A 26730-nucleotide genomic window follows, 5' to 3' on the forward strand; every position below is an offset into this window, starting at 1 on the left:
TCACTATTTGACCTTGAAGACAGACAGGATATCAATATTTGACCATGAAGACAGACAGGATATCAATAGTTGACCATGCTAGAAAGGACTGATACAAATAAGATTGTAACCACAAACCCCAGTGCTCTGATCCTATACGTCGAGAAGCGCTATAGAAATCCAATCAATCAATCAAGTAATCCTTAACCTTGCCGTGATCTACATTAAGAACATGTGCCTAGTATAGTCTGCCCTGCTGCAGTCTAGTCAGATACACTACTGGCTGAAGAAACAGTCACACACACACATCCACAGAGTGTGTGTTTTCTGTTTGTGTTTCCTGTTTTGCAACACTCCATGTATTAATGATGAGCTGGATTAAAAACCCTCAGTCATTTTGGTCCAGAATGAGGAAGTGTTCACACACACACACACACACGTGCACGCGCACACATACATATATGGACACATCCTGAGAATTAGTCCAAGTCTTCTCTGGTCATACACAGATACACATTATTCCCAGTTGGAGGAAGGTTGTGTAGACTTCTGCACGCGACGATGACAAATGTGTGCAAGAATGCATGAAGGCTCTCTCTACCCGCTCTCTCTACCCGCTCCATCGGCCTCTCCCCTCTACTCTCTCCCCTCTCCATCGGGCTCTCCCCTCTCCATCGGCCTCTCCCCTCTCCATCGGCCTCTCCATCCGCCTCTCCCTCTCCCCTCTCCATCGGCCTCTCCCTCTCCCCTCTCCATCGGCCTCTCCCTCTCCCCTCTCCATCGGCCTCTCCCTCTACCCTCTTCATCGGCCTCTCCCTCTCCCTTCTCCCTCTACCCTCTCCATCGGCCTCTCCCTCTACCCTCTCCATCGGCCTCTCCCTCTCCCCTCTCCTTCGGCCTCTCCCTCTCCCCTCTCCATCGGCCTCTCCCTCTCCCCTCTCCCTCTCCCTTCTCCCTCTACATCGGCCTCTCTCTCTGCCCACTCCATCGGCCTCTCTCTCTGTCCTCTCCATCGGCCTCTCTCTCTGTCCTCTCCATCGGCCTCTCTCTCTGTCCTCTCCATCTGCCTCTCTCTCTGTCCTCTCCATCGGCCTCTCTCTCTGTCCTCTCCATCGGCCTCTCTCTCTGTCCTCTCCATCGGCCTCTCTCTCTCTGTATCTCTACCTCTGCATCCCCCTCTCTCTACCGCCAACCCTGTTTCTCTTCCAACCTGTTTCTTGGTTTCTCTCTCTCATCATATCCCTACCTCTCGCTCTCATTCTCTGCCTCGGTTCTGACATCTGTCCTCCACCCTCTCTGTCTCCTTCCTGCTCTTTCTATATCTGTCTATCTTCTGACATCTCTGTCTATCTTCTGACATCTCTGTCTTCCACCCTCTCTCTATATATATATATATATATCTGCCTATCTTCTGACATCTCTGTCTTCCTGCTCTCTCTATATATATATATCTCCCTATCTTCTGACATCTCTGTCTTCCACCCTCTCTCTATATATATATATATATGCCTATCTTCTGACATTTCTGTCTTCCTGCTCTCTCTCTATATATATATCTGCCTATCTTCTGACATCTCTGTCTTCCACCCTCTCTATATATATATATATATCTGCCTATCTTCTGACATCTCTGTCTTCCACCCTCTCTATATATATATATCTGCCTATCTTCTGACATCTCTGTCTTCCTGCTCTCTCTATATATATATATCTGCCTATCTTCTGACATCTCTGTCTTCCACCCTCTCTATATATATATATATATCTGCCTATCTTCTGACATCTCTGTCTTCCACCCTCTCTATATATATATATATATATATATCTGCCTATCTTCTGACATCTCTGTCTTCCTGCTCTCTCTATATATATATATCTGCCTATCTTCTGACATCTCTGTCTTCCTGCTCTCTCTATATATATATATATCTGCCTATCTTCTGACATCTCTGTCTTCCTGCTCTCTCTATATATATATATCTGCCTATCTTCTGACATCTCTGTCTTCCTGCTCTCTCTATATATATATATCTGTCTATCTTCTGACATCTCTGTCTTCCACCCTCTCTCTATATATATATATATCTGCCTATCTTCTGACATCTCTGTCTTCCTGCTCTCTCTATATATATATATCTGCCTATCTTCTGACATCTCTGTCTTCCACCCTCTCTATATATATATATATCTGCCTATCTTCTGACATCTCTGTCTTCCTGCTCTCTCTATATATATATATCTGCCTATCTTCTGACATCTCTGTCTTCCACCCTCTCTATATATATACATATCTGCCTATCTTCTGACATCTCTGTCTTCCACCCTCTCTATATATATATATATATATATATCTGCCTATCTTCTGACATCTCTGTCTTCCTGCTCTCTCTATATATATATATCTGCCTATCTTCTGACATCTCTGTCTTCCACCCTCTCTATATATATATATATCTGCCTATCTTCTGACATCTCTGTCTTCCTGCTCTCTCTATATATATATATCTGCCTATCTTCTGACATCTCTGTCTTCCTGCTCTCTCTATATATATATATCTGCCTATCTTCTGACATCTCTGTCTTCCACCCTCTCTATATATATATATATATATCCGCCTATCTTCTGACATCTCTGTCTTCCTGCTCTCTCTATATATATATATCTGCCTATCTTCTGACATCTCTGTCTTCCTGCTCTCTCCATATCTTTCTCCTCTCCTTTCTAGTTTTCTTGATTCCCTCATGTCATTACAGCTCCATCTTACCTTCCCATGTTCTGTTTCCCTGTATTTTCTATCAAAATCTACAGTGTACCTATAAGTAACGTTCATTTACATTGACATTTTAGTCATTTAGCAGACACTCCTATCCAGAGCGACTTACAGTAGTGAGTGGATACATTTTCACATAACCAAGCCGCAATGCTACCTGAAGGTATGACTGCCTGTTAAGGGATAGAGGCCATGGGTTAGGTATAGTGGTTGGAAGTTAGGATTAAGGTTACAGCTCAGGGGTTAGAGGTTGGGGTTGTATCAGTCTTGATCCTGTTTAGGATGTTAAAGATGTCTGGCGTGAACCTTGGCTGACTGCTCTACTCACTGCTGCTACTGTTTAACCCAACTGTCTGTACCAACCTCAAGGTCTTCTGTTGATCAGTGAACTCCAATGACTGACCTCATTAAAACATGAGAATGCCATGTACTGTCCTTTTTAAATGGTACAGTTTATTTAATCTATACAGGACATCGTGTAACAATGTAATCCAATAAGCATCATATCGTTGTTGGTGTCTGTGTTCCAAAAGCCATGTGTATGTCTGTCTCTGTGTCTACACTAGACGTACTGTCTTTCATACAGACAGGCAGGCTTTCATACAGCACAGACACACAGGCAGGCTGTCTGTCTGTCTGTCTGAAAGCCTGTGTGTCTGCTGCTAATCTAATTCCCCTTCTCTAGATCAATATCGTATTAATTTCAGAATATGATTAAATTCAATGTCATCTACTGGATTACAACATTACTGGTCTGGTCTCTAAAGCCTTAGTGATTCATTTCCCTCTGCCTCCGTCTGTCCCTCTGCCTCCCTCTCCCTCCGTCTGTCCCTCTGCCTCCCTCCGTCTGTCCCTCTGCCCCCCTCTACCTCCGTCTGTCCCTCTGCCCCCCTCTCCCTCTGCCTCCCTCCGTCTGTCCCTCTGCCTCCCTCCGTCTGTCCCTCTGCCTCCCTCTCCCTCCGTCTGTCCCTCTGCCTCCCTCTCCCTCCGTCTGTCCCTCTGCCTCCTTCCGTCTGTCCCTCTGCCTCCCTCCATCTGTTCCTCTGCCTCCCTCCGTCTGTCCCTCTGCCTCCCTCCGTCTGTCCCTCTGCCTCCCTCCGTCTGTCCCTCTGCCTCCCTCCGTCTGTCCCTCTGCCTCCCTCTCCCTCCGTCTGTTCCTCTGCCTCCCTCCGTCTGTCCCTCTGCCTCCCTCCGTCTGTCCCTCTGCCTCCCTCCGTCTGTCCCTCTGCCTCCCTCTCCCTCCCTCTCCCTCCGTCTGTCCCTCTGCCTCCCTCCGTCTGTCCCTCTGCCTCCCTCCGTCTGTCCCTCTGCCTCCCTCTCCCTCCGTCTGTTCCTCTGCCTCCCTCTCCCTCCATCTGTCCCTCTGCCTCCCTCTGCCTCCCTCCGTCTGTCCCTCTGCCTCCCTCCGTCTGTCCCTCTGCCTCCCTCCGTCTGTCCCTCTGCCTCCCTCTCCCTCCGTCTGTTCCTCTGCCTCCCTCTCCCTCCGTCTGTCCCTCTGCCTCCCTCTCCCTCCCTCCGTCTGTCCCTCTCCCCCCTCTCTTCGTTATTCACTGTGTATTTATTCCTTATGTCATTAATTCTATTTTTTATTTTATTCTTTATCTTATCTTTAACTCTATTAACTCTTGAAAAGGCCGTAAGTCAGCATTTCACTGTTAGTCTACGAAGCATGTGAAAAAAAAAGATTTGATTAGATTTTGTGGTGAATGTAATTCTCTCCCCCTCGCTCCCTCCCCCCCTTTTTCAGCTGTAGTGAATGTATTCTCTCTTTCTCTTCAGTAGCTGTAGTGGTGATGTAACCGGGCTCCTCTCTCTCAGGACAGAGCTGTTGGATGGAAACTGTTCCCAGCTGAAAGGTTTATTTCTTAAACCAATCCACCACTTCCTTTCTCTTTAACCCCTACTATGCCAATCCATCACTTCCTTTCTCTTTAACCCCTACTATGCCAATCCATCACTTCCTTTCTCTTTAACCCCTACTATGCCAATCCATCACTTCCTCTCTTTTTAACCTCTACTATGCCAATCCATCACTTGTTTTCTCTTTAATCCCTAATATGATAATCCATCACTTCCTTTCTCATTAACCCCTACTATGCCAATCCATCACTTCCTTTCTCTTTAACCTCTACTATGCCAATCCATCACTTCCTTTCTCTTTAACCTCTACTATGCCAATCCATCACTTCCTTTCTCTTTAACCTCTACTATGCCAATCCATCACTTCCTCTCTTTTTAACCTCTACTATGCCAATCCATCACTTCCTTTCTCTTTAACCCCTACTATGCCAATCCATCACTTCCTTTCTCTTTAACCCCTACTATGCCAATCCATCACTTCCTCTCTTTTTAACCTCTACTATGCCAATCCATCACGTCCTCTCTTTTTAACCTCTACTATGCCAATCCATCACTTCCTTTCTCTTTAACCCCTACTATGCCAATCCATCACTTCCTTTCTCTTTAACCCCTACTATGCCAATCCATCACTTCCTCTCTCTTTAACCCCTACTATGATAATCCATCACTTCCTTTCTCTTTAACCCCTACTATGATAATCCATCACTTCCTTTCTCTTTAACCCCTACTATGCCAATCCATCACTTCCTCTCTCTTTAACCCCTACTATGCCAATCCATCACTTCCTTTCTCTTTAACCTCTACTATGCCAATCCATCACTTCCTTTCTCTTTAACCCCTACTATGATAATCCATCACTTCCTTTCTCTTTAACCCCTACTATGCCAATCCATCACTTCCTTTCTCTTTAACCTCTACTATGCCAATCCATCACTTCCTTTCTCTTTAACCCCTACTATACCAATCCATCACTTCCTTTCTCTTTAACCCCTACTATGCCAATCCATCACTTCCTCTCTTTTTAACCTCTACTATGCCAATCCATCACTTCCTTTCTCTTTAACCCCTACTATGCCAATCCATCACTTCCTTTCTCTTTAACCCCTACTATGCCAATCCATCACTTCCTTTCTCTTTAACCCCTACTATGCCAATCCATCACTTCCTCTCTTTTTAACCTCTACTATGCCAATCCATTACTTCCTTTCTCTTTAACCTCTACTATGCCAATCCATCACTTCCTTTCTCTTTAACCTCTACTATGCCAATCCATCACTTCCTTTCTCTTTAACCCATACTATGCCAATCCATCACTGCCTTTCTCTTTAACCTCTACTATGCCAATCCATCACTTCCTTTCTCTTTAACCCCTACTATGCCAATCCATCACTTCCTCTCTCTTTAACCTCTACTATGCCAATCCATCACTTCCTTTCTCTTTAACCCCTACTATGCCAATCCATCACTTCCTTTCTCTTTAACCTCTACTATGCCAATCCATCACTTCCTCTCTCTTTAACCTCTACTATGCCAATCCATCACTTCCTTTCTCTTTAACCCCTACTATGCCAATCCATCACTTCCTCTCTCTTTAACCCCTACTATGCCAATCCATCACTTCCTCTCTCTTTAACCTCTACTATGCCAATCCATCACTTCCTCTCTCTTTAACCCCTACTATGCCAATCCATCACTTCCTCTCTTTTTAACCTCTGCTATGCCAATCCATCACTTCCTTTCTCTTTAACCTCTACTATGCCAATCCATCACTTCCTCTCTCTTTAACCTCTACTATGCCAATCCATCACTTCCTTTCTCTTTAACCCCTACTATGCCAATCCATCACTAACTTTCTTTTTAACCCCTACTATGCCAATCCATCACTTCCTTTCTCTTTAACCTCTACTATGCCAATCCATCACTTCCTTTCTCTTTAACCCCTACTATGCCAATCCATCACTTCCTTTCTCTTTAACCCCTACTATGCCAATCCATCACTTCCTCTCTCTTTAACCTCTACTATGCCAATCCATCACTTCCTCTCTCTTTAACCTCTACTATGCCAATCCATCACTTCCTCTCTCTTTAACCCCTACTATGCCAATCCATCACTTCCTCTCTCTTTAACCTCTACTATGCCAATCCATCACTTCCTCTCTCTTTAACCCCTACTATGCCAATCCATCACTTCCTCTCTCTTTAACCTCTACTATGCCAATCCATCACTTCCTCTCTCTTTAACCCCTACTATGCCAATCCATCACTTCCTCTCTCTTTAACCTCTACTATGCCAATCCATCACTTCCTTTCTCTTTAACCCCTACTATGCCAATCCATCACTTCCTTTCTCTTTAACCTCTACTATGCCAATCCATCACTTCCTTTCTCTTTAACCTCTACTATGCCAATCCATCACTTCCTTTCTCTTTAACCCCTACTATGCCAATCCATCACTTCCTTTCTCTTTAACCCCTACTATGCCAATCCATCACTTCCTTTCTCTTTAACCCCTACTATGCCAATCCATCACTTCCTCTCTCTTTAACCTCTACTATGCCAATCCATCACTTCCTCTCTCTTTAACCTCTACTATGCCAATCCATCACTTCCTCTCTCTTTAACCCCTACTATGCCAATCCATCACTTCCTCTCTCTTTAACCTCTACTATGCCAATCCATCACTTCCTCTCTCTTTAACCCCTACTATGCCAATCCATCACTTCCTCTCTCTTTAACCTCTACTATGCCAATCCATCACTTCCTCTCTCTTTAACCCCTACTATGCCAATCCATCACTTCCTCTCTCTTTAACCTCTACTATGCCAATCCATCACTTCCTTTCTCTTTAACCCCTACTATGCCAATCCATCACTTCCTTTCTCTTTAACCTCTACTATGCCAATCCATCACTTCCTTTCTCTTTAACCTCTACTATGCCAATCCATCACTTCCTTTCTCTTTAACCCCTACTATGCCAATCCATCACTTCCTTTCTCTTTAACCCCTACTATGCCAATCCATCACTTCCTTTCTCTTTAACCTCTACTATGCCAATCCATCACTTCCTTTCTCTTTAACCTCTACTATGCCAATCCATCACTTCCTTTCTCTTTAACCTCTACTATGCCAATCCATCACTTCCTTTCTCTTTAACCCCTACTATGATAATCCATCACTTCCTTTCTCTTTAACCCCTACTATGCCAATCCATCACTTCCTTTCTCTTTAACCCCTACTATGCCAATCCATCACTTCCTTTCTCTTTAACCCATACTATGCCAATCCATCACTTCCTCTCTTTTTAACCCATACTATGCCAATCCATCACTTCCTCTCTTTTTAACCTCTACTATGCCAATCCATCACTTCCTTTCTCTTTAACCCCTACTATGCCAATCCATCACTTCCTCTCTCTTTAACCCCTACTATGCCAATCCATCACTTCCTTTCTCTTTAACCCCTACTATGCCAATCCATCACTTCCTCTCTTTTTAACCTCTACTATGCCAATCCATCACTTCCTTTCTCTTTAACCCCTACTATGATAATCCATCACTTCCTTTCTCTTTAACCCCTACTATGCCAATCCATCACTTCCTTTCTCTTTAACCCCTACTATGATAATCCATCACTTCATTTCTCTTTAACCCCTACTATGCCAATCCATCACTTCCTTTCTCTTTAACCCCTACTATGCCAATCCATCACTTCCTTTCTCTTTAACCCCTACTATGATAATCCATCACTTCCTTTCTCTTTAACCCCTACTATGCCAATCCATCACTTCCTTTCTCTTTAACCCCTACTATGCCAATCCATCACTTCATTTCTCTTTAACTCCTACTATGCCAATCCACCACTTCCTTTCTCTTTAACCCCTACTATGCCAATCCATCACTTCCTCTCTTTTTAACCTCTACTATGCCAATCCATCACTTCATTTCTCTTTAACCCCTACTATGCCAATCCATCACTGCCTTTCTCTTTAACCCCTACTATGATAATCCATCACTTCCTTTCTCTTTAACCCCTACTATGCCAATCCATCACTTCCTTTCTCTTTAACCCCTACTATGCCAATCCATCACTGCCTTTCTCTTTAACCCCTACTATGATAATCCATCACTTCCTTTCTCTTTAACCCCTACTATGCCAATCCATCACTTCCTCTCTCTTTAACCCCTACTATGCCAATCCCTCACTTCCTCTCTCTTTAACCCATACTATGCCAATCCCTCTCTTTGACCCATACTATGCCAATCCCTCACTTCCTCTCTCTTTAAACCATACTATGCCAATCCCTCACTTCTTCTCTTTAACCCCTACTATGCCAATCTCCCACTTCCTCTCTCTTTAAACCATACTATGCCAATCCCTCTCTTTGACCCATACTATGCCAATCCCTTACTTCCTCTCTCTTTAACCCCTACTATGCCAATCCCTCACTTCCTCTCTCTTTAACCCCTACTATACCAATCCCTCACTGCCTCTGTCCCCTACACTGCCTCTGTCCCCTACACTGCCTCTGTCCCCTACACTGCCTCTGTCCCCTCTTCTCAAATACACTGGGATTTTACTGTGGTCTGAGAGAGGTGTTAGTGGGCTGACTGTGAAGGCTCTGAGAGAAACTGGGTTTAGGTCGGTGATAAATTAGTCTCTCGCTCTCTCTCTCTCTTCACCCACACATAAAAATGCATTCGGGAAGTATTCCGACCCCTTGACTTTTTCCACATTTTGTTACGTTATAGCCTTATTAACAAATTGATTAAATCGTTTTTTTCCCTTCATTAATCTTCACAAAATACCTTATAATGACAAAGCAAATGACAGGTTTTTAGAAATTGTATCATAGTTATTTAAAATTTAAAAACTCAAATATCACATTTACATAAGTATTCAGACCATTTACTCAGTACTTTGTTGAACCACATTTGGCAGCGATTACAGCCTCGAGTCTTCTTGGGTATGACGCTACAAGCTGGGCACACCTGTATTTGGGGAGGTTTCTCCCATTTATCTCTGCAGATCCTCTCAAGCTCTGTCAGGTTGGATGGACAGCTATTTTAAGGTCTCTCCAGACATGTTCGATCAGGTTCAAGAAGTCTTAGCTCTGGCTGGGCCACTCAAGGACATTGAGACTTGTCCCGAAGCCAGTCGGAGGTTTTCATCAAGGATCTCTCTGTACGTTGCTCTGTTCATCTTTCCTTGGGTCCTGACTAGTCTCCCTGCCGCTGAAAAACATCCTCACAGCATGATGCTGCCACCACCATGCTTCACAGTAGGGATGGTGCCAGGTTTCCTCCAGCTGTGACCCTTGGCATTCAGGCCAAAGAGTTCAATCTTGGTTTCATCAGACCAAAGAATCTTATTTCTCATGTTCTGAGAGTCCTTTAGGTGCCTTTTGGCAAACTCCAAGCGGGCTGTTGTGTGCCTTTTACAGAGGAGTGGCTTCTGTCTGGCCACTCGACCATAAAGGCTTGATTGGTGATGTGCTGTAGAGATGGTTGTCCTTCTGGAAGCTTCTCCCATCTCCACAGAGGAACTCTGGAGCTCTGTCAGAGTGACCATTGGGTTCTTGGTCACCTCCCTGACCAAGGCCCTTCACCTCGATTGCTCAGTTTGGCCGGGCGGCCAGCTCTAGGAAGAGTCTTGGTGGTTACAAACTTCTTCCATTTAATAATGATGGAGGATGTGTTCTTGGGGAACTTCAATGCTGCAGAATTTTTATACTTTTCCCCAGATCTGTGCCTCGACAATCTATACAGATAATTCCTTCGATCTCATGGCTTGGTTGTTGCTCTGACATTTATTGACAGGTGTGTGCAATTCAAAATCATGTCCAATCAATTGAGTTTAAACACAGGTGGACTCCAATGAAGTTGTAGAAACATCTCAAGGATGATCAACGGAAACAGGGTGCACCTGAACTCAATTTTCAGTCTCATTGCAAAAGGTCTGAATACTTATGTAAATAAGGTATTTGATTTTCATTTTTAATCCATTTGTAGAAATATTTAAAAACCTGTTTTCAATTTGTCATTATGGAGTTTTGTGTGAAGATCGATGAGGGAAAAAAAGTAGTTTAATCTATTGTAGAATAAGGCTGTAATGCAACAAAATGTGGGAAAAGTCAAGGGGTCTGAATACCTTCCTAATGCACTATGTATATGTATGTTGTGTTAGCTAATCCAAGTTCATCATTTTAAAAGGCTAATTGATCATTAGAAAACCCTTTTGCAATTATGTTAGCACTGCTGAAAACTGTTGTTCTAATTAAAGAAGCAATAAAACTGTCCTTCTTTAGACTAGTTGAGTATCTGGAGCGTCAGCATTTGTGGGTTCGATTACAGGCTCAAAATGGTCAAAAACAAATAACTTTCTTCTGAAACTCGTCAGTCTATTCTTGTTCTGAGAAATGAAGGCTATTCCATGCAAGAAATTGCCAAGAAACTGAAGATCACATACAACGCTGTGTACTACTCCCTTCACAGAACAGCGCAAACTGGCTCTAACCAGAACAGAGAGAGGAGTGGAAGGCCCCGGTGCACAACTGAGCAAGAGAACAAATGCATTAGAGTGTCTAGTTTGAGAAACAGACGGCTCACAAGGCCTCAACTGGCAGCTTCATTAAATAGTACCTGCAAAACACCAGTCTCAACGTCAACAATGAAGAGGCGATAACGGGATGCTGGCCTACACCATTCCCTCTTTCCATTTCCTTGTCTATTCTCTGGAGTTAGTCCTCCCAGAGATATACCAGAGCCTTGTTCCTTTGTGAGCCTTGTCCCTTTGAGCCTTGTCCCTTTGTGTATACCAGAGCCTTGCCCCTTTGAGCCTTGTCCCTTTGTGTATACCAGAGCCTTGTCCCTTTCCTTCCTCACGGTGCTGGGTCAGAGCTCCACTTCCTGGTTCGTCTCACAGTGACAGCATTCTGAACAGGTCAGACAGGTTACAGCTGGTTTCATAATACATACACCTATTTAACACCTACCTGTCTCTCTTCTTGTCTTCCTAACACATACTCCTGTCTGTAAGGTTAAGCTGAACAAACATGGCCAAAAAGGTCTTATAACGAACTGGGTTTATTAGTAATAAAAAAAAATATAATAATAAAAAATATATATACATACACATACAGTTAAAGTCGAGAGTTTACATACACCTTAGCCAAATACATTTAAACTCAGTTTTTCACAATTCCTGACATTTAATCATAGTAAAAATTCCCTGTCTTAGGTCAGTTAGGATCACCACTTCATTTTAAGAATGTGAAATGTCAGAATAATAGTAGAGAGAATGATTTATTCCAGCTTTTATTTCTTTCATCACATTCCCAGTTGGTCAGAAGTTTACATACACTCAATTAGAATTTGGTAGCATTGCCTCTAAATTGTTTAACTTGGGTCAAACATTTCAGGTAGCCTTCCACAAGCTTCCCACAATAAGTTGGGTGAATTTTGGCCCATTCCTCCTGACAGAGCTGGTGTAACAGTCAGGTTTGTAGGCCTCCTTGCTCGCACAAACTTTTAAAGTTCTATCCACAAATCTTCCATAGGATTGAGGTCAAGGCTTTGTGTTGGCCACTCCAATACCTTGACTTTGATGTCCTTAAGCCATTTTGCAACACCTTTGGAAGTATGCTTGGGATCATTGTCCATTTGGAAAACCCATTTGCGACCAAGCTTTACCTTCCTGATTGATGTCTTGAGATGTTGCTTCAATATAGCCACATCATTTCCCTTCCTCATGATGCTATCTACTTTGTGAAGTGCACCAGTCCCTCTTGCAGCAAATCACCCGCACAACATGATGCTGCCACCCCCGTGCTTCACGGTTGGGATGGTGTTCTTCGGCTTGCAAGCCTCCCCCTTTTTCCTCCAAACCTAACAATGGTCATTATGGCCAAACAGTTCTATTTTTGTTTCATCAGACCAGAGGACATTTCTCCAAAAAGTTGTGAAGGTCCACAATTTTTTTTTCCTGAGGTCTTGGCTGATTTCTTTTGATTTTCCCATGATGTCAAGCAAAGAGGCACTGAGTTTGAAAGTAGGCCTTGAAATACATCCACAGATACACCTCCAATTGACTCAAATTATGTCAATTAGCCTTTCAGAAGCTTCTAAAGCCATGACATAATTTTCTGGAATTTTCCAAGCTGTTGAAAGGCACAGTCAGCTTATTGTATGATAACTTCTGACCCACTGGAATTGTGATACAGTGAATTATAATTGAAATAATCTGTCTGTAAACAATTGTTGGAAAAATTACTTGTCATGCACAAAGTAGATGTCCTAACCGACTTGCCAAAACTATAGTTTGTTAACAAGTAATTTATGGAGTTGTTGAAAAACTAGTTTTAATGACTCCAACCTAAGTGTATGTAAACTTCCGACTTCAACTGTGTGTGTATATATATATATATATATATATATATATATATATATATATATATATATATATACACACACACGAGTAAAGTGTTGGCAGAACTATTCACACCCCAGCCACGTACACACACACCAGTGGTGGTCTATTCCGTAACCGTTACATAAGTGATTGATTGATTATATGTTTGTACCAATGAGCTTAATCTGGACATCTATATCTCTTAATGAACTAGCCTATTCCCCCGTAGTCCATACAGCCATGTCTACACGTGACACGACATCATAAAACTGACGCAGTACATCCTTTATCCTGGGAATGACATTGTCAACCTACATGACATTTTGTAGTCATCATTTAGTCAGAGCAGCACTAGTTCTGAGACAGCTAAGGAATGACTGCAAGGCTCTTTCCCCTCCTTCTGTATGTGTGTGTGTGTGTGTGTGTGTCAATTCCACGCTAACTGAATTACGCTTTGACTCAGATTTCTCACTTTAAAATGTATGTCAAAAACCATTGATTTCAAAGTTTAACAAACCATACAACTCCATGCACAAAGACTGATTTGATCAATTTACACAGAATATTTCACAAAAACACATTTACTGGAAGAACTGTGCAGATGCAGAGTTTGGTAACAGAATTACGGTAAACAGAATTACGGTAAAATCTCCCTCAGGTTTTAATGCGACCTCGTTTTCCTGTAACTCAGTTAAACATCTGCTCATGAATGAAGATTCAAAAGATGTCTGCAGAAAGACTGGGGTGTCAGCTATGACATCACACCTTGACTTTGAAAACATACATTTTGATTATTGAACTACAGTAAGTGAAGTGGATTTACATCCAGTAACAGAATGATGATAACAGAATTACATCCTGGGTCCCTGATCTGTACTATACAGAAATGCATAATTATGGATAGAAATGTCATTCTCTTCATGGTGATGTATCCTGAATAGGTTCACAAAGGTGGAAATATGCAATATTCTTCTTTTGTATATTTGGGTATTATTCAACACACTGGCTATTAATTGTAACAAGCCCCGCCACCAAACAAGACCACATTTTGGTTGGTCAGGAACAGACCAAATCTGAACCAATCACAGACGCCTATGTTTCACAAGTTTGGACATCACAGTACCGCACAGTACATTAGAGTAGAGTACAGTAGACGTTTTGAGTACAGTAAAGTACAGCACCCTTCTCTACAGCACCGTTCTCTACAGCACAGCACAGCACCCTTCTCTACAGCACCGTTCTCTACAGCACCGTTCTCTACAGCACCCTTCTCTACAGTACAGCACCGTTCTCTACAGCACCCTTCTCTACAGTACAGCACCGTTCTCTACAGCACCCTTCTCTACAGCACCGTTCTCTACAGCACCCTTCTCTACAGTACAGCACCGTTCTCTACAGCACCCTTCTCTACAGTACAGCACCCTTCTCTACAGCACCGTTCTCTACAGCACCGTTCTCTACAGCACCCTTCTCTACAGTACAGCACCGTTCTCTACAGCACCCTTCTCTACAGTACAGCACCGTTCTCTACAGCACCCTTCTCTACAGTACAGCACCGTTCTCTACAGCACCCTTCTCTACAGTACAGCACCGTTCTCTACAGCACCGTTCTCTACAGCACCCTTCTCTACAGTACAGCACCGTTCTCTACAGCACCGTTCTCTACAGCACAGCACCCTTCTCTACAGCACCGTTCTCTACAGCACAGCACCCTTCTCTACAGCACCGTTCTCTACAGCACCGTTCTCTACAGCACCCTTCTCTACAGTACTGTCCGAACTTGTGAAGCATAGACGTCTATGATTGGTTCAGATTTGGTCCAGCCAGGGCGGACTGACCAAAATTACCAAACTACTTTTCAACGTCCATGGACGTCCGGTGTCGGTCGGTGCTTGTTACAGTAAATGCAAAGACGGTAGGTGTCATGTTAGGTGTCTGTCGGACGCGGGCAAGGTGACATTAAATGGAGACAGAGATGAGAGGAAAGTGAGAGGGAGGGAGGGAGGGGTTGTCCAGACTGTTTTCACAGTCTTGCTTTGACCACCATGTGACAGAAAGAGAATTTAAAAATGAGCTGAACATTAACAGTATGCCAGTGGAAGGGAGGACAGTAACACTGAACATTAACAGTATACCAGTGGAAGAGAGGACAGTAACACTGAACATTAACAGTATGCCAGTGGAAGGGAGGACAGTAACACTGAACATTAACAGTATGTTAGTGGGAGGACAGTAGTACTGAACATTAACAGTATGTCAGTGGAAGGGAGGACAGTAGTACTGAACATTAACAGTATGTCAGTGGAAGGGAGGGCAGTAATACTGAACATTAACAGTATGTCAGTGGAAGGGAGGACAGTAGTACTGAACATTAACAGTATGCCAGTGGAAGGGAGGACAGTAGTACTGAACATTAACAGTATGTCAGTAGAAGAGAGGACAGTAGTACTGAACATTAACAGTATGTCAGTGGAAGAGAGGACAGTAGTACTGAACATTAACAGTATGCCAGTGGAAGGGAGGACAGTAGTACTGAACATTAACAGTATGTCAGTAGAAGAGAGGACAGTAGTACTGAACATTAACAGTATGTCAGTAGAAGAGAGGACAGTAGTACTGAACATTAACAGTATGTCAGTGGAAGAGAGGACAGTAGTACTGAACATTAACAGTATACCAGTGGAAGGGAGGACAGTAGTACTGAACATTAACAGTATGCCAGTGGAAGGAGGACAGTAGTACTGAACATTAACAGTATGCCAGTGGAAGGGAGGACAGTAGTACTGAACATTAACAGTATACCAGTGGAAGGAGGACAGTAGTACTGAACATTAACAGTATGCCAGTGGAAGAGAGGACAGTAGTACTGAACATTAACAGTATGTCAGTGGAAGGGAGGACAGTAGTACTGAACATTAACAGTATGCCAGTGGAAGGAGGACAGTAGTACTGAACATTAACAGTATACCAGTGGAAGGGAGGACAGTAGTACTGAACATTAACAGTATGTCAGTAGAAGAGAGGACAGTAGTACTGAACATAACAGTATACCAGTGGAAGGAGGACAGTAGTACTGAACATTAACAGTATGCCAGTGGAAGAGAGGACAGTAGTACTGAACATTAACAGTATACCAGTGGAAGGAGGACAGTAGTACTGAACATTAACAGTATGCCAGTGGAAGAGAGGACAGTAGTACTGAACATTAACAGTATACCAGTGGAAGGGAGGACAGTAGTACTGAACATTAACAGTATGTCAGTGGAAGGGAGGACAGTAGTACTGAACATTAACAGTATGCCAGTGGAAGGAGGACAGTAGTACTGAACATTAACAGTATACCAGTGGAAGAGAGGACAGTAGTACTGAACATTAACAGTATGTCAGTGGAAGGGAGGACAGTAGTACTGAACATTAACAGTATGTCAGTAGAAGAGAGGACAGTAGTACTGAACATAACAGTATACCAGTGGAAGGAGGACAGTAGTACTGAACATTAACAGTATGTCAGTAGAAGGGAGGACAGTAGTACTGAACATTAACAGTATGCCAGTGGAAGGGAGGACAGTAGTACTGAACATTAACAGTATGTCAGTAGAAGGGAGGACAGTAGTACTGAACATTAACAGTATGTCAGTAGAAGGGAGGACAGTAGTACTGAACATTAACAGTATGTCAGTAGAAGAGAGGACAGTAGTACTGAACATTAACAGTATGTCAGTAGAAGAGAGGACAGTAGTACTGAACATTAACAGTATGTCAGTGGAAGAGAGGACAGTAGTACTGAACATTAACAGTATGTCAGTAGAAGGGAGGACAGTAGTACTGAACATTAACAGTATACCAGTGGAAGAGAGGACAGTAGTACTGAACATTAACAGTATGTCAGTAGAAGGGAGGACAGTAGTACTGAACATTAACAGTATGTCAGTGGAAGAGAGGACAGTAGTACTGAACATTAACAGTATGCCAGTGGAAGGGAGGACAGTAGTACTGAACATTAACAGTATGTCAGTAGAAGGGAGGACAGTAGTACTGAACATTAACAGTATGCCAGTGGAAGGGAGGACAGTAGTACTGAACATTAACAGTATGTCAGTAGAAGGGAGGACAGTAGTACTGAACATTAACAGTATGTCAGTGGAAGAGAGGACAGTAGTACTGAACATTAACAGTATACCAGTGGAAGGAGGACAGTAGTACTGAACATTAACAGTATGTCAGTAGAAGGGAGGACAGTAGTACTGAACATTAACAGTATGCCAGTGGAAGGAGGACAGTAGTACTGAACATTAACAGTATACCAGTGGAAGGAGGACAGTAGTACTGAACATTAACAGTATACCAGTGGAAGGAGGACAGTAGTACTGAACATTAACAGTATGTCAGTAGAAGGGAGGACAGTAGTACTGAACATTAACAGTATGCCAGTGGAAGGAGGACAGTAGTACTGAACATTAACAGTATGCCAGTGGAAGGGAGGACAGTAGTACTGAACATTAACAGTATGCCAGTGGAAGAGAGGACAGTAGTACTGAACATTAACAGTATGTCAGTAGAAGAGAGGACAGTAGTACTGAACATTAACAGTATGTCAGTGGAAGAGAGGACAGTAGTACTGAACATTAACAGTATGCCAGTGGAAGGGAGGACAGTAATACTGAACATTAACAGTATGTCAGTAGAAGAGAGGACAGTAGTACTGAACATTAACAGTATGTCAGTAGAAGAGAGGACAGTAGTACTGAACATTAACAGTATGCCAGTGGAAGGAGGACAGTAGTACTGAACATTAACAGTATGCCAGTGGAAGGAGGACAGTAGTACTGAACATTAACAGTATGCCAGTGGAAGGGAGGACAGTAGTACTGAACATTAACAGTATGTCAGTGAAGAGAGGACAGTAGCAGGTGGCCCAACTGTGGTTTGTGACTACTATGATTTTCCCATTGTAGCCAATTCAAAATATCAATAATTCCATTACTGATTTTGGTAACAGAATGAGTTTTAACCACTTAATAATTCATAAACAAAGTTGATAGAACTTTAAAAATACTATAATTAATTGATAGGTCTACCTTAACTTGTTCCTTCTGTGAACTTTCATTATCCTCTCTCCTCATGGGGGAGAGAAATTAGAAAAATGTCTTCAAGATATGTGGTAACAGAATTACAAGGCACAAGGCAATGTTTTTAAACTTACAGAAGGCAAATCATTTCAGCAAAACTAAATCTAAGTGTTGATATTAGTGTACAGGGGTCTTCAACATTACTGTGTGTTGATGTATTTTTAATACTGTTTAAGACTTGTTCTGGTAGATGTTTTCACAGACCCCCTTTTCCATCTGTTTGACTAGAAATCAAAGCTTGTTGAAACATGTCTTCATTTCAAAACAATATATAGACTTTTAGCTGTCATTTGATATGCGCCTATAAAAGTTCACATGTTGGTGCTCATGGGTCCTTTTAGATGGAAATGCCCGGAATGTGTGTGTGTGACTAATAGTGAGACAGGCTAGTGAGAGGTGATACAGGATGAGCTTTTTAACCACAAGGAACCCACTCCATCCCTCCTTCCTCCCTCTCTTTCATCCCCAGCCCACACACACCACTCACCTTTAACCCCTGCTACATCTAACTGTGTGTGATAGCTAGAACAGAAGGCTATTCAACCTTTTGTGGAGTACGGAATGACCCAGTCCATTGTGACCATTCTAATTGATTCTACTTAATAACCTCACAATGGGCTCCTAAACTCAGTCCTTCTAGAACCTTAGAACACTGGAACAGAACACTGAGACACACACACACACACCCATTGTTATGACGTTCCTGCCTCACACCTCCACACTGCACAGGTGAGGACCACACAGTGATGAGACACCTTCTTGATTCCTCTGTGTGTTATCCACGCTCTCTCTTTATTTCCCCTCCTCTGTCCCTCCCTCCCTCCCTCCCCTTCTTCTCTTTTAACCAAACATCTCATTCTCTCTGGTTAAAAAAGTGGATGTCTTCATAGGCTTTATTCTAGTCTTCACCTCCAACTCTGACCCGCTCTCTCTCATCCAGCTGAACACTTATCGCTGCCACACATACACACGCGCACACGCGCGCACGCGCACGCACGCACACACACACACACACACACACACACACACACACTTGCCTATCAGACCTTTTCTTTACTATGACTGAATTACCGTACTTTATCAGGGAGACAGAGTGAGAGAGAGATTGTGAGAGTTCCTGGGGTAGTCAGCGTATTATAATTACTAGCCTATGGCAGACCTCCAAACCCTGGGCCTTCATACCTCGTCTATGTTTGGACAGACCATAGCAGTCCTCATGTGGTATGAGGAAGAACGAAACAAACACACACAACCCCTCAGAGTTAGGCCACAGTCAGACACAATCCCAACTGAACTCATTATCCCAACATTATTACAACGTTAGCCTACCATGGCCTACGTGGAATAGTCCAGGAATCTAATGGACCAGCGACGTGCCCTATCCAACATGACAGAGCTTGAGATGATCTGCAGAAAAGAATGGGAGAAACTCCCCAAATACAGGTGTGCCAAGCTTGTAGCGTCATACCCAAGAAGACTCGAGGCTGTAATCGCTGCCAAAGGGTCTGAATAGTTTGGTAAATGTGTTTTGTCATTATGGGGTATTGGAATGAATGGAATTCTACAGTAATTCAATTCAATGTTTCAAGGATAAAATTAATTGTTTTTGTTGTAGTTGGGACACTAACATTAGTAAAAATAAAAAAATATACACTACCAGTCAAAAGTTTTACAACACCTACACATTCAAGGGTTTTCTTTATTTTTACTATTTTCGACATTGTAGAATAATAGTGAAGGCATCAAAACTATGAAAAAACACATATGGAGTCATGTAGTAACCAAAAAATGTGTTAAACAATTCTAAATATATTTTAGATTTGAGATTCTTCAAAATAGCCACCCTTTGTCTTGATGACATCACTAACCGCCGCCCCCCCCCCCCCCCCCCCCTTCTAACTCTGACTCTATTGATAGCTACTTCATTGGGGAAAAATGTACTTTCCATGTCTGTGATTTATGGTTTTCCCACCCAGCTATTTTAAGATGAATGCACTAACTGTAAGTGTCTCTGGATAACAGCGTCTGCTAAATGACTCACTAACTATAAGTGTCTCTGGATAAGAGCGACTGCTAAATGACTCACTAACTATAAGTGTCTCTGGATAAGAGCGTCTGCTAAATGACTCACTAACTATAAGTGTCTCTGGATAAGAGCGACTGCTAAATGACTCACTAACTATAAGTGTCTCTGGATAAGAGCGTCTGCTAAATGACTCACTAACTATACGTGTCTCTGGATAAGAGCGTCTGCTAAATGACTCACTAACTATAAGTGTCTCTGGATAAGAGCGTCTGCTAAATGACTCACTAACTATAAGTGTCTCTGGATAAGAGCGTCTGCTAAATGACTCACTAACTATAAGTGTCTCTGGATAAGAGCGACTGCTAAATGACTCACTAACTATAAGTGTCTCTGGATAAGAGCGTCTGCTAAATGACTCACTAACTATAAGTGTCTCTGGATAAGAGTGTCTGCTAAATGACTCACTAACTATAAGTGTCTCTGGATAAGAGCGTCTGCTAAATGACTCACTAACTATACGTGTCTCTGGATAAGAGCGTCTGCTAAATGACTCACTAACTATAAGTGTCTCTGGATAAGAGCGTCTGCTAAATGACTCACTAACTATAAGTGTCTCTGGATAAGAGCGTCTGCTAAATGACTCACTAACTATAAGTGTCTCTGGATAAGAGCGTCTGCTAAATGACTCACTAACTATAAGTGTCTCTGGATAAGAGCGTCTGCTAAATGACTCACTAACTATAAGTGTCTCTGGATAAGAGCGTCTGCTAAATGACTCACTAACTATAAGTGTCTCTGGATAAGAGCGTCTGCTAAATGACTCACTAACTATAAGTGTCTCTGGATAAGAGCGACTGCTAAATGACTCACTAACTATAAGTGTCTCTGGATAAGAGCGTCTGCTAAATGACTCACTAACTATAAGTGTCTCTGGATAAGAGCGACTGCTAAATGACTCACTAACTATAAGTGTCTCTGGATAAGAGCGTCTGCTAAATGACTCACTAACTATACGTGTCTCTGGATAAGAGCGTCTGCTAAATGACTCACTAACTATAAGTGTCTCTGGATAAGAGCGTCTGCTAAATGACTCACTAACTATAAGTGTCTCTGGATAAGAGCGTCTGCTAAATGACTCACTAACTATAAGTGTCTCTGGATAAGAGCGACTGCTAAATGACTCACTAACTATAAGTGTCTCTGGATAAGAGCGTCTGCTAAATGACTCACTAACTATAAGTGTCTCTGGATAAGAGCGTCTGCTAAATGACTCACTAACTATAAGTGTCTCTGGATAAGAGCGTCTGCTAAATGACTCACTAACTATACGTGTCTCTGGATAAGAGCGTCTGCTAAATGACTCACTAACTATAAGTGTCTCTGGATAAGAGCGTCTGCTAAATGACTCACTAACTATAAGTGTCTCTGGATAAGAGCGTCTGCTAAATGACTCACTAACTATAAGTGTCTCTGGATAAGAGCGTCTGCTAAATGACTCACTAACTATAAGTGTCTCTGGATAAGAGCGTCTGCTAAATGACTCACTAACTATAAGTGTCTCTGGATAAGAGCGTCTGCTAAATGACTCACTAACTATACGTGTCTCTGGATAAGAGCGTCTGCTAAATGACTCAGTAACTATAAGTGTCTCTGGATAAGAGCGTCTGCTAAATGACTCACTAACTATAAGTGTCTCTGGATAAGAGCGACTGCTAAATGACTCACTAACTATAAGTGTCTCTGGATAAGAGTGTCTGCTAAATGACTCACTAACTATAAGTGTCTCTGGATAAGAGCGTCTGCTAAATGACTCACTAACTATAAGTGTCTCTGGATAAGAGCGTCTGCTAAATGACTCACTAACTATACGTGTCTCTGGATAAGAGCGTCTGCTAAATGACTCACTAACTATAAGTGTCTCTGGATAAGAGCGTCTGCTAAATGACTCACTAACTATAAGTGTCTCTGGATAAGAGCGTCTGCTAAATGACTCACTAACTATAAGTGTCTCCGGATAAGAGCGTCTGCTAAATGACTCACTAACTATAAGTGTCTCTGGATAAGAGCGTCTGCTAAATGACTCACTAACTATACGTGTCTCTGGATAAGAGCGTCTGCTAAATGACTCACTAACTATACGTGTCTCTGGATAAGAGCGACTGCTAAATGACTCACTAACTATAAGTGTCTCTGGATAAGAGCATCTGCTAAATGACTCACTAACTATAAGTGTCTCTGGATAAGAGCGACTGCTAAATGACTCACTAACTGTAAGTGTCTCTGGATAAGAGTGTCTGCTAAATGACTCACTAACTATAAGTGTCTCTGGATAAGAGTGTCTGCTAAATGACTCACTAACTATAAATGGCTCTGGATAAGAGCGACTGCTAAATGACTCACTAACTATAAGTGTCTCTGGATAAGAGCGACTGCTAAATGACTCACTAACTATAAGTGTCTCTGGATAAGAGCGTCTGCTAAATGACTCACTAACTGTAAATGGCTCTGGATAATAGCGACTGCTAAATGACTCACTAACTATAAGTGTCTCTGGATAAGAGCGACTGCTAAATGACTCACTAACTATACGTGTCTCTGGATAAGAGCGTCTGCTAAATGACTCACTAACTATACGTGTATCTGGATAAGAGCGTCTGCTAAATGACTCACATGTCAATGTCATATGATCGTGGCAGGGATCAAAGACAGGCAATAGAAAGAGTGAGATTGTACCGCCCATGTTGAGGCGAGGCAAGGAGAGGAGGAACTGGTCAATACGTGAGAATTTGTGTTATAAGACACTATCAGTTCAACTCCTCATCTTTGCTGACTGTAGCCCAGGTGCTCGAAGAAAACAGTTGTTGCCATCATTGTGATTTAATTTGGCAGGGGTCAGAGACAGTCAGTAGAGAGGAGGGTTGTGAACGTTTAAATGTTAAAACATTTAAACGAAGTTGGAATCTTTAACATTCAGAAAAATCCCTAACTGAAACACTTTGTTTATTCTTAGTTTTTTCACCACTTAATTAAAATCACAGTGCAGTTATCACAAAACACAGCATTTTCGGTGTTATAGTCGATAGGCTACAAAAGGCCTGGGAAAGTTGTGTAATTCAAATAAAACCAGAGAGGAAGAGGTGAACTTTAGACTACTTTGGTGAATTTGCAATGCATGCAAAACAAGACATTGCGAGATGCAGATTACCAAAACATGGCCTGCCTGCTCTGTCTCTTGGCTAATGATGCAAGTGTGTGTTCAGTCTTCGGTCTGTTGCGTGTAGAATATCCTAGCCTACTCATGGCACTGATGTCGCCAGGATACAGAGGTATCTTCGGGCCAGTCTTGCGAGCACGGGGTAGCCTACGCTTCATTTTAGCCTCATAATATGAAATTACAGTAGGCTACCAGTAGCCTTTATCCATGATCCTTTTCAGACATAATGGAATGGGGCCCCTTGATTGCGCCTCGGCTTCGGCATGTTTGTTTTTCTGTTTGTTAGGGTAGGCTTACACAAGACATTTTTAAATGCCAACACGAAACCTTCTGAAGCAGGACTAAAGTCCATCACTAGGCAACCAGAACTGTCAATCAAATGATCTTGATATGCTGCGCGGCAGCCAGGACCATCTCTCCTTAAAAAGGTACTTTAAAGTTTGTTAAATACCGTGATTTACCTAAACATTTAGTAGAAATAAAACATCTAGCTACCATAAAAACACAGCATAAAAAACAACAGCAGTACATCAAATCAGCGACATTTATTGTTTTTAGGGGAAAAATACAGAACATTTTATGCTGGAGCAGAACTCTAGAGTCACTTTTTTTTATTGTCTGAAAAAGTTACTAATTTTTGCAATCAACATGTTACTGTAGCTGTGTTCTGTCTGTGAAGGGTTCTCTGTCTGTGAAGGGTTCTCTGTCTGTGAAGGGTTCTCTGTCTGTGAAGGGTTCTCTGTCTGTGAAGGGTTCTCTGTCTGTGAAGGGTTCTCTGTCTGTGATGGGTTCTCTGTCTGTGAAGGGTTCTCTGTCTGTGAAGGGTTCTCTGTCTGTAAAGGGTTCTCTATCTGTGAAGGGTTCTCTGTCTGTGATGGGTTCTCTGTCTGTGAAGGGTTCTCTGTCTGTAAAGGGTTCTCTATCTGTGAAGGGTTCTCTGTCTGTGAAGGGTTCTCTGTCTGTGAAGGGTTCTCTGTCTGTGAAGGGTTCTCTGTCTGTGATGGGTTCTCTGTCTGTGAAGGGTTCTCTGTCTGTGAAGGGTTCTCTATCTGTGAAGGGTTCTCTGTCTGTGATGGGTTCTCTGTCTGTGAAGGGTTCTCTGTCTGTGATGGGTTCTCTGTCTGTGAAGGGTTCTCTGTCTGTAAAGGGTTCTCTGTCTGTAAAGGGTTCTCTGTCTGTAAAGGGTTCTCTGTCTGTAAAGGGTTCTCTGTCTGTAAATGGTTCTGTCTGTAAAGAGTTGCGGTAGATTGCCCGGCACTAGTGGTCATACATACATAATAGGACCATTATTCTGCATTGTAAATTGGTGTGAAATTGTATGATTTTTCTGATCATTTTAACAGAAAAACTTTTTGCAAAATGGACACTTTCTAACATCCTTAGTAGAGAGAGCACTGCCCGTGTGGGGGCAGGGAGAGGACGAACGGATCAGCAGGTGACAATTTGGATGTGTTTTCCCTTCAAAATTCACCAGAAACAACCATTTCACAGCTATTTTTTATTTTATTATTCTCCTGGGGGGGGGGGGGGGGGGGGGGGGGGGACAACGGAACCCATTAACCCTGACACCCCCCCCCCCCCCCCCCCCCCCCCCACACACATATAACCCAAAGTTATGCCTTTGCCTATATGACTGAGGACTGCAAGGGCACCCCACACAGACAGCAGCTAAATGTAAACAGTAGCCCCACTGTGCCAAATGTTATAGCTACTGCTGCTATCTGTGCTTCTCGTCCTTTTCCTTATTTAATATCGCTTAATCATTAACATTTTATTTAATTTAAAAATAAATTATAGCCATCTGACCAGCCAAAATAACATTATTTGATTGATTAATGTCGTTATCGAGTCATCTTCAAGTTGGTCTATTCTTCAGCCTGTAGACAGAGTTTAATCACACTAATAAGATCATGTATTATAGACCTATTCACAATATGAATATTCACAATATGAATTTGACGTTGGAGGTCACCGAACTGGTTACATTTTTCTTCTGAAACATTTGGCACAATTTCTCACCATGTCTGCCGGGGTAGAGCCCGTCATCTTTGGAATCCGCTCACCGTAGGGCTTCAAGGAAGGAAATAATAGTATTTCCCCTATCGTCGTCTTTAAAATCTCGTAGACGGCAAATGATGAGTCTTTGATAATCAATTAAACGTCCAAAACACCAATTAAATCCCGCTAATATCGATAGTCATCCTTTCAGAGTCACGAACGAATGTTGGAATGTGTTTTTCTTCTATTTCACACAAATTAGACATTTACTCCCGTGTATTTTTTTCGTTAAAAAACTTTTTTAAAAACAGACTAGATGTGCTTATAGATTCGACCGGAGGCGACCCTCCGACCTCCCAAATATGTAAAAAGATCTGCCTTTATAAAAAGGTGCCTACGCCATAGGAAAATAAAATATATCGCGCTGTAACATCCGGACACGCCGATTTCGCTGTAAATCTGAACGGCTCTTCTGTTTCAAATTTAAAAAACGGAAAACTTCCACCGTTCTAAACGTTCAGTGGCGTTAAAATATCTCGCTCATACTCCGAAAAGCTGAGTTAAACCGTCGTTTTAGTCACAGACTGTGTCCCTGTCTCTCTTCCTCCCGTCTGACTGTCATACTGGCTCAGAAGAACATGGCGGCAGTTCACTTCACAGTAGGAAAAAAAAGCGCTGAACTGAAAAGAGAGAGAGAGGAGGGGGAGACTACTGTTGCGAGTTGGAAAGATAAAACGGTGTCGTTTGGTGGGGGGAAAGCTTGCTTGCATAGGCCTCCGTGTCGAGAAAGGGGCGGAAAGTGGGGGGGGTTCTTTTCAAGTGAATGAACACAGACACTCACACTCACACTCCCAGGGGGTTCGAGTCAAAATGACCCTAGACACACCAAGGTGACCAGTCTATAAAAAGACTAAAGATATCTACATGATTAAACAGAAGGTCATTCTTCACTGTGGCACTAAACTATGATTCATGCTTTACTAATAGGTTTACTCTAATTTGAATTAGATTAATCATGATGTTTAGGCAGCACCCATATTTTCTAACCTATTATATGAGTCATAAGGGTTAATTGTAATTAAATCACTGTAGTTGCCTGTATTCTTGCCTGGTACATTATAAATAATATAGTATTAATAATTGATATATTCATAAACGTATGTTTTTTGTTTGGAACATTGAAAAAAGTAAATTCATTATTATGAATAATATTCTAGCCCTATAACGCATGTCTGACGCTTAGGTCAGTGAGAGGTATAGAATATCTAAAAGATGTATCATTCCAGGCACAGTACGGTGGTTTTCCACCGATGGTTGAGGTCCTGGCTGGGGGAGAGCAGATCTGGG

General features: G+C 42.4%; 1 protein-coding gene and 1 long non-coding RNA gene across 2 annotated transcripts in view; both read right to left on the reverse strand.

Annotated features, from left to right (window-relative positions):
* Positions 1-26083, reverse strand: part of LOC120021580 (ubiquitin-like protein 3) — a 50117-nt gene extending 24034 nt beyond the window's left edge. The window contains exon 1 of the mRNA XM_038965378.1: positions 25405-26083. Within this exon, the coding sequence (XP_038821306.1) occupies positions 25405-25431 (27 nt within the window). The 5' untranslated portion in view covers positions 25432-26083. The remainder of the gene's footprint in view (positions 1-25404) is intronic.
* Positions 4869-6099, reverse strand: LOC120021581. Its single transcript, XR_005472532.1, has 2 exons — positions 6055-6099; positions 4869-5864 (listed from the first exon to the last, which is right to left on the reverse strand). It is a non-coding gene; the product is annotated as an uncharacterized LOC120021581 (long non-coding RNA).
* Positions 26084-26730: the final 647 nt, after the last annotated feature.

Source organism: Salvelinus namaycush, chromosome 26, assembly GCF_016432855.1.
Source record: "Salvelinus namaycush isolate Seneca chromosome 26, SaNama_1.0, whole genome shotgun sequence".
Lineage (NCBI taxonomy): Eukaryota > Metazoa > Chordata > Actinopteri > Salmoniformes > Salmonidae > Salvelinus > Salvelinus namaycush.